The sequence below is a fragment of the Garra rufa genome, chromosome 8, assembly GCF_049309525.1.
Source record: "Garra rufa chromosome 8, GarRuf1.0, whole genome shotgun sequence".
NCBI classification, from domain to species: Eukaryota; Metazoa; Chordata; class Actinopteri; order Cypriniformes; family Cyprinidae; genus Garra; species Garra rufa.
In genome coordinates this window covers 3,085,789-3,094,874 of record NC_133368.1, presented here as the reverse complement: position 1 = coordinate 3,094,874, position 9,086 = coordinate 3,085,789, and the positions used below count along the sequence as shown (strand labels likewise).

General features: G+C 35.3%; 1 protein-coding gene across 1 annotated transcript in view; it reads left to right on the top strand.

Moving 5' to 3' along the window:
* The first annotated feature begins 2,262 nt into the window (after positions 1–2,262).
* LOC141340839 (transcription termination factor 2-like) overlaps positions 2,263–9,086 on the top strand; it is a 31,669-nt gene continuing 24,845 nt past the window's right edge. The window contains exon 1 of the mRNA XM_073845927.1: positions 2,263–2,339. Coding sequence (XP_073702028.1) covers positions 2,263–2,339 — 77 coding nt within the window. The remainder of the gene's footprint in view (positions 2,340–9,086) is intronic.

The window sequence follows — 9,086 nt, the reverse complement described above, 5'->3', positions numbered from 1 at the left end:
CTACTAAATACTGGCCTACTAGCATGAGACTGCACTCATGGGCAACACAAACACATAAACAGAGCTCTCTGTATGTAGCCAAACTGTTGGTGATGACACTGTGACGAAATTGTTGTATTTAGTCAGACAGTCTGTTTGTGCTTCGCTTTGGGAGTCAGATGCCCCCAGAAAGACTAGGAAAATGACAAGTACAAAAACAGAGTTTAGCTTACAGCTACTGTATTGAAAAAAAAACATGAGTGCTAGCGCAACAACAACCGACTCTTTAAATCCAAACATGCCCCCTGAAGTTTGCGCTGGTCACAGACTGTTTGACTGAACTTAGCCAAGTGTGTATGTTAGTCGATGAATTATTGATTATGTGGGATTGCAGCTACTGTAGCCCTACCCATAATGCTGCGGGTGCTCAATGAGAGTGAAACAAATGCTGCGTCCCAATTCGCATACTATCCGTCCTAAATAGTATTCGAAAATAGAATTAGTATGTCCCAAATCGTAGTACGTTTAAAAAAGTATTCCAAAGATTCCCGGATGGTCTACTACTTAACTTCGGAATTCGAAGTGCGGATCAATCAATAATGACTGATTGCAGAACAGCAGAACCATACGTCACAGCAGTCACACGGCAGCAGCGCCACGGCAGCAGGCTCAGACGGTAGTGGGCGGAGTCTCCTGCTGCAGCCCAATCAGGTCCCACAAAATATCCGTCCTAAATAGTATTCGAAAATAGAATTGGTATGTCCTAAAAAGTATTCTAAAGATTTCCGGAAGGTCTACTACAATTTACCTTTAGAATTCGAAGTACGGATTAATGCGCACTCTAACGGCTATTATATTGCCCACAACACATTGCGTGTTGAACGAGGATTTGATTAGAACTACAAATACGCATAAAAAGTGTAAAAAAAAACTACAAACATGGCGTATATGCGCGACCAACGGATGGGTAGAAAAATTGGGTTTAAGTTATAAATAATCAGTGTGTAACCTTATAAAAAAATATTTATTTAATGTTATTCGCGTTATATTTCATGTGCAGCAACATAATGAGCTTTTATAATGGCAGAAACAAATGATGAGAGTCTGCTGGCCAAAGAGCCCTTCATGCTTCACTTTGAATTTAAGGATGATATGGACATTTCCTTAATGAGTGTGTGAACAAATCATGCCTCTGGTACGGATTAATTGCATGTTTAAAGAGTTTTGATTTATTTTAGGTTTAAACTAATTTAGTTAGGTGAGTAATGTGTGGTTATTATTGTTGTTAAATGTGTGCCTTCTGTGCTATATGTTTTGTTTGATTTTGTAATATTTTTTGGGAAAATCCAGTTTATGATGGGTATAGTGTATAGTACATGGTATTATGTACAATGAAAAATTGGTTAATACTGAAATGATTAGGTAAAAAATATAGTTTAACTAAATAAAAACATTCTATTGCTCAAGTTTTGTTTTGTTTTTTGTTTGAGCTTTGTACTCAGTTTATACTGTTTAAAAATATATAGAAAAATATAAGTTGATCATTATTTTCACCCACTTTCGATCTCAGATGGAGACTCCGCCCACTTCCGTCTGAGCCTGCTGCCGTGGCGCTGCTGCCGTGTGACTGCTGTGACGTATGGTTCTGCTGTTCTGCAATCGGCCCTATCTCGGATCAATGCACACTCTAACGGCTAATATTGCCCAGAACACATTGCGCGGTGAACGAGGATTCGATTAGAACTACAAACACGCATAAAAAGTGTTAAAAAACTACAAACATGGAGGATATGCGCGACCAACGGACAGGTAGAGAAAGGGGTTTGAGTGATAAATAATCAGTGTAACCTGATAAAAAATATTTTTAAATGTAATCCGCGTTATATTTCATGTGCAGCAACATTATGAACTTTTATAATGATAGGTTTGGTCGTTAACGTTTAAATGCATAATTATGCAAACACAAGAGCAAAGTTCTCGGCATGAAAGACTCATGAAGGAACGTGCCTCTTCATTTCTCTCTAATATGGTAGGAAATTAAATTAAATGAAATGTAAATAATGTTAACTGTGATGATTGACAGGGCAGTTTAAACAGTGACAGGATTAAGGTAACTAAGCAACAGAGCGTCCGTTAAAGACACAGTTATGACGAAGTAGTATGTCCCAAAGCTTGCCTACTATTCTGCTACAAACTCAAAAGTATGTACTTTTTCTTCACAAAAAGAGTACATACTTTCAGGGCGTAGTATAAGTAGGCGAATTGGGACGCAGCAAAGTGTCCATGTCTAAGCGTGACAGCGAGCACCCCCCACCTGCCACATCCACATATGCATCACCTGCGGCCGCTCAGAGTGTGAGGTAACACGTTTATTAAGAATGTTATCCGCTCGTGAGCGGAGACAGCACCGTCAGTGAGGGATAATCCTGTTAGGGAGAGTGGCAAGTGCTCTCAGCTTCTCTACGCTTAGCTTCTCACTCATTGCTTCCCTGAGGTACTACAGCCCTGGAGGAGCACAGGCTGCAGTGAATTGTTGGCTCTGACTCTGGGGAGCGTATGAGATACAGGACAAAAAGAGAGTGTATAAATCGGAATATTAAAGCATTACATTTTCTTAACACAGCAGCCGCCCAAACTCCAGGCAAAGTCCTTTCTGTATACGATGTATTATTTACATGTTATCATAAATTTCACACTTTATTACAGATTTTTTACATGACCCACTTTGCTGCACTTTTTCTCATTTCCATATCTGAGACAAACACACCTTTCTGTTTTTGCTTTGCCGACATAATTAAATCATTAGTGTCATTTTTGTTACCTTGTGTATGCTTAAAAAAAAGAAGAAAAAAAATTAATTTGTATAAACTTGATGCCAAGTACACATTTGAATGGCATCTGTTATTGCATGTACATTCTTAATAATGAGAAGCAAGATGGCATAAGATAATTAGACTTGTTTTCTGATAAATCTATGAAAATTAAGGTAATTCAATGCCTGACTTGCCAATGTGGTGGACAGTGGCGGAGCTAGAATTTTTTACATGGGGTGGCCAGGGGGTGGCCACTGCTATTTCAGGGGGTCCTCACACACAAACTCTACTCATAAAGTTGAAATAATAAATTAAGGAATTCTAAAGTTTTATTTGAAAAAATAATGCTGAGTTCATTTACAAAAACATTAGCAAAGAAAAAACAACTAAACAAAAAATACTGCAATTAGAGCATACATCAAACCCGGATTTGAAAACAAAAACACAATTTTAGTCATCACTTACAAACTTATCCTAGTTATGTTTAAAACAACATAATTCTGCTGTTCTGATGAGAACTGGCAAAACGTTTCACAAATTCATCCATGTTGAGGGAGCGTGCCCTCCTTGACTCAACACTGAGAATCCCTAGGTGACTTTAAGGTGGGTTTTAATAAGTTTTAACGCAGAGAAGCTTCTCTCGCAAGTTGCATTGCTCACTGGTGTAACAAGAGACATTTTACAAAGTCCAAATAACATTGTTAATTAAATATAATAACTTATATACAGGGCACAAAATTCACTTTTTCACTTTTTACCAAAAATAAAAAAATAAAAAAATAAATATAAAAAATAGGAGCACCCAATTTCTTTTTTAGTAATGCACAGATATTGATTCTTCATGGTCTATTCTGATTGCCGATGTTTTACAAGCAAATGGGCTGATTCTGAAAGCCTTTTTACATATTTATTTTATGCCTTAAGCAAGGGACAAGAAGCCATTTATAGGTACAGCCATTTAAATTTGAGACAACCACTGCATTTTTTAAGAATCTACATAAATAACAAAATATATTATAAATGACAAAAATAAACGACACAGTTCTTTCTTAGTCGTGTAGAATAAATGCAGCCATAATCAAAGTAGGCTACTCTTTCAATATTCAATGTGCAAACAGAGACCGAATCTTTCAAGATTGCTTTTGAATGCGGTGCGCGTTTTGGTTTCGTTTTAATGATCGCGCGAAACTGCGTGCATTCTACAATACAAGAGATTACTTTAACAAAACCATTTGAAAGTGGGAGGACACAAACGGGATTTTGAAAAACATGTCCCCAGTGAAAATTACGTCTCCCGCTGAGTTATCATATGATGTGAATGTATGGCGCGTTGTACAGTAGCCTATATTTTGACTGATACTTAAAATGTAAAAATGTAAAGATTAAGTTCAAATGGTTATGTAATGTTGGAGCGAACAGCAACCTGTCACTGCATCAGCTCACATAAGTAGTTAGGCTACCGAAAGTTTTGTAAAGAATTGAAACCAAGTTGCACCACAACAATTTCTCACTCTTGCATAAAATATAATTAGATTTTGGAAGCATATGCGACAAAACGGTCGCAATTTCGAGCCCTGTACATACATGGTATGTAGGCTACATATAATACCATAGCACAGATGAAGTATAGCGTTAAGTGGAGTCATTCAGGTTCCTTGGAAATACCATCTCTCAGGACCTGAAGTGGGACATTCACATAGACTCCATTGCTAAAAAGGCCCAGCAGAGGCTGTACTTCCTCCGCCAGCTGAGGAAGCTCAACCTGCCACAGGAACTGCTGAAACAGTTTTACTCTGCCATCATTGAATCCGTCCTCTGCACTTCAATTACTGTCTGGTTCAGCTCAGCTACCAATTCTGATCTCAGAAGACTACGCCGAATAGTCCGGACTGCTGAACGAATCATTGGTACAACCCTTCCTACCCTTCAAGATCTCTACTTATCCAGAGTACGAAAAAGGGCTGCCAAAATTACTCTGGACCCCTCACATCCAGCACACTCACTTTTTGAACTTTTACCATCCGGTCGGCGCTACAGAGCACTGAGCACTAGAACGACCAGACACCGAAACAGTTTCTTTCCTCAGGCAATCCATCTCATGAACACTTGATCGTGGAACATACAACACTATACACTCTTATTTCACTTTTCAGTTATTTATTTAATGCACATACTTACTTCCATTCAAATGTCTTTGATATTTTTTGCACATTGTCTGTCTTGTGTACTTGTATATTGTTCTTTTTATAATATGTATCGTCTTGTCGCTGTCATTCTGTAGCACTGTGGAGCTTCTGTCACTAAAACAAATTCCTAGTATGTGTAAACATACCTGGCAATAAAGCTCATTCTGATTCTGATTCTGATTCTGATTCTAACTATCTAAAGTGTGAATTGATCTCTCTAATCTCATTAAGTTAACTGATGTCGTCGTTGCCTAGTTAATTTACACAACGGATAATAAACGTTACCCAGCAAACAAACCTTATGATAAACTATAAAACGTACGGTATTTCAAAAATGATGTTTTATTATTCGTCTTACATTGATGCTCATGTCTTTGGCTCGTCTTGATTTGGAAATGGCTTAAGCAGCGTTACCGGCAAAATTCTAAAACGTCTTTAGACAAATGAGATGTCAATCAGCATCAGGTACTGCCAGCAGCAAATAAAATTTTGGGGTGGCACCCGGGGTGGCCAATCGGATGTCAGGGGTGTCCAGTGCCACCCCGGACACCCCTCTGGCTCCGCCACTGGTGGTGGAAAAATAATCTAGCGGTTCATTTTTAATTTTTATTTACCCCATTAACAGATATATGTGACCCTGGACCACAAAACCAGTCATAAGGTTAAATTTTACAAAGAGATGTATATATAATATGAAAGCTCAGTAAATAAGCTTTCTATTGATGTATGGTTTGTTAGGATAGGACAATATTTGGCCGAGATACATCTATTTGAAAATCTGGAATCTGAGGGTGCAAAAAAATCAAAATCCTGAGAAAATCACCTTTAAAGTTGTCCAAATTAGGATCTTAACAATGCATATTACTAATCAAAAATTACATTTTGATACATTTACAGTAGGAATTTTACAAAAAATCTTCATGGAACATGATCTTTACTTAATTTCCTAATGATTTTTGGCATAAAAGAAAAATCAATAATTTTGACCCATACAATGTATTTTTGGCTATTGCTACAAACATACCCCAGCGACTTAAGACTGGTTTTGTGGTCCAGGGTCACAAATAGGCTTTCCATTGATGTATGGTTTGTTTGGAAAGGACAATATTTGGCCAGATACAACTATTTGAAAATCCGCAATCTGGTGGTGCAAAAAAAATCAAAATACTGAGAAAAAAGCTTTTAAAGTTGTCCAAATGAAGTTCTTTGCAATGCCTATTACTAATCAAAAATTAAGTTTTATATATTTATGGGAAATTTACAAAATATCTTACAGGTACATGATCTTAATATCCTAATGATTTTGTCATAAAAGAAAAATTCATAATTTTGACCCATACAATGTATTTTTGGCTATTGCTGGTTTTGTTGTCCAGGGTCACATATACAGTAGACCAATATATTATTTTAAGCATAAACCCACTTAATTTTAAGATATTTTTCAGAAAACAAGATTTTACAAAATCACTTTTTTGCAGTGTAGTTACTTGCAGAAGGCATCCCTACCTTTCCACTAGAGATTTTAGGCTTTAAAAGATGAGTTTTTGGTTCCCAATATAGTATAATAAAAAAAAGATATTTAGATATTTTTGCAAAAGTTTTTTTTTTTTACAAAAGTTTTTGAATAAAAGTAGCTTTGCTGCTTGCTTTTGTGTTTGGAGGTGAGCAAGTAATTCTTAGCATAGTAATTTCTATCCTTAAATTAACATATTAACAAAATTGAATTCCTTCAAATGAATTGCTGTGAAGACCAATTAAAAATTGGCGACATGTCAAAAATGGTGAGTAATTTTTTTTTTACAAAATATGAGTGATGTTTACCTACACTACCAGTCAAAAGTTTTTTAACTAAGATTTTTGAATGTTTTTCAGAAGAAGTCTGCTCACCAAGCCTGCATTTATTTGATCCAAAGTACAGCAAAAACTGTACTGTACAATTTTGAAATATTTTTACTATTTAAAATACCTGTTTGAATAATAATACCTATTTGAATATATTTTAAAATGTAATTTATTCTTGTGATTTCAAAGCTGAATTTTCAGCATCAATACTCCAATCGTCAGTGTCACATGATCCTTCTGAAATCATTCTAATATGCTGATTTGCCATTTAAGAAACATTTATTATTATTATTATTATTATTATTATTATTATTAATAATAATAATAATATTTAAAACAGTTAAGTACATTTTTTTCAGGATTCTGTGATGAATAGAAACATCCAAAGATCAGCATCTATCTAAAATAAAAAGTTTTGGTAACATTATACACTATCAAAAGCTTGGGAGTCAAAATGTTTTTTGAGCAGAATATTAGAATGATTTCTGAAGGATCATGTGACCGGAGTAATGATGCTAAACTTTCAGCTTTGAAATCACAGGAATAAATTACATTTTAAAATATATTCACATAGAAAACAGTTATTTTATTTAGAAAAAATATTTCACATTTTTACTGTTTTTGCTGTTCTTTGGATCAAATAAATGCAGGCTTGATGAGCAGAAGAGACTTCTTTAAAAATCTTGCTGTTTGAAAACCTTTGACTGGTATATAAAAACGTCTACCAAATTGATAGGTTGTTGGTGGTGTTTTTTTTTTTTTTTTTGGTATGTTACTATATGAATGCTATAGTTATAATATTATAATATTGTTATAATATTACATTATTATAACAAAGTATTAATAACACTTTTAAATATTTAAATAAATATTTAAACACTTTTAAGTCAACCTGCGGCCCCATTGGAAGTTTTCAGGGCTCTCTGTTTGATAACCACTGGCTTAGATGAAATGTTACCTTCTGTTAAGCTGTGAAAACTTATGTTGACAAACATAAAGAAACTCCCAAGATGTAAAATGACACTCGGCCATCTACTGAACAATATAGTTGACAACTCAGCTTCATCATTTTTTGTTTGTATTGACAGAAGCAGGAAATTAGAATATGCTCCAAAAATTAGAAATAAACAGATGATTGTGTATTCAGACAGCTGAGGCGCAAGCTGTAGTCGCTTGGATATTTGCCTCAGCAAATACTAGTGACTATTGATAATTCCTTTAGAATTATGAAACTAGTTTGGCAAGCATTATTAAGACATTCAATCTTTGTCTATATCTGAATGACTTAAATATTTATAGTAGTATTATGGAATACATTAATGCTCTTAGCAGGAGCTATCAGTAGATTTATTATAAGCACATTATCTTATTCACATTCATTCAGAATTACTCAGTCCCAGAAGAGCACGTAAATAGAGCGCAGCTTATTAGTTTGCTGTTGTGACAACATTTAATGTAACATTACTTCAGTTTGTGCCAGCAGCGTAAAATGAACCACAAACAATATTACGGAAGAACATAGAAACATACATTGATTGAACATCATTCAACATGCAGAGTATTAGAAGCGTCTGCTTACCCAGGTATGCTAGTAAGTCCATAACCAATGGCTTATCCCTATACCTTTGTGTCAGTGTGTGAAAGATAGAGCCATAACACAGCCTTCAAAGCTTCACTTTATAACTAAACTAATAAGTTCTTAATGTTTCATGGATTGATCAGTGTCTGAAAATATAAGCTTTTTTTTTTCCAGTAGATGCACTTAAGCAATCAGCTAGCAAGGGTAACTTCACTCAAAAATGGTAATTCTGTCATCATTTTAAACACAGAAGAAGATATTTGAAGTAGGCCTATGTTAGTAACCAAGCAGTTGCCAGCATTGACCTCTATAGTACAAAAAAAAATCAATATCAATGAAGTCAATGGCTACCGACAGCTGCTACCAACATTCTTTAAAAAATCTTCTTTTGTGTTCAACAGAAAAAAGAAACTCTCACAACTTGAGGGTGAATAAATGATGACAGAATTTTCACTTTAGGATGAACTATCTCCTTAAGCTGAGTCGCTATGATAAATACAGCCTAATAAAGTTGGTTTTTGCTGGTTTAGATGGTCTTCCAGCACAGCCAAGCTGGTGTTTAGCTGGTTTCCCAGTGTGGGGTTCGTTTACCAAAAGCACTGTTGGTTACCATAGGTGTGAGTTTGGCCATTAGCAACCTAGTTCAATGATTTGGCAGTACCTAAAATAGCAATTTTAATGAACAAT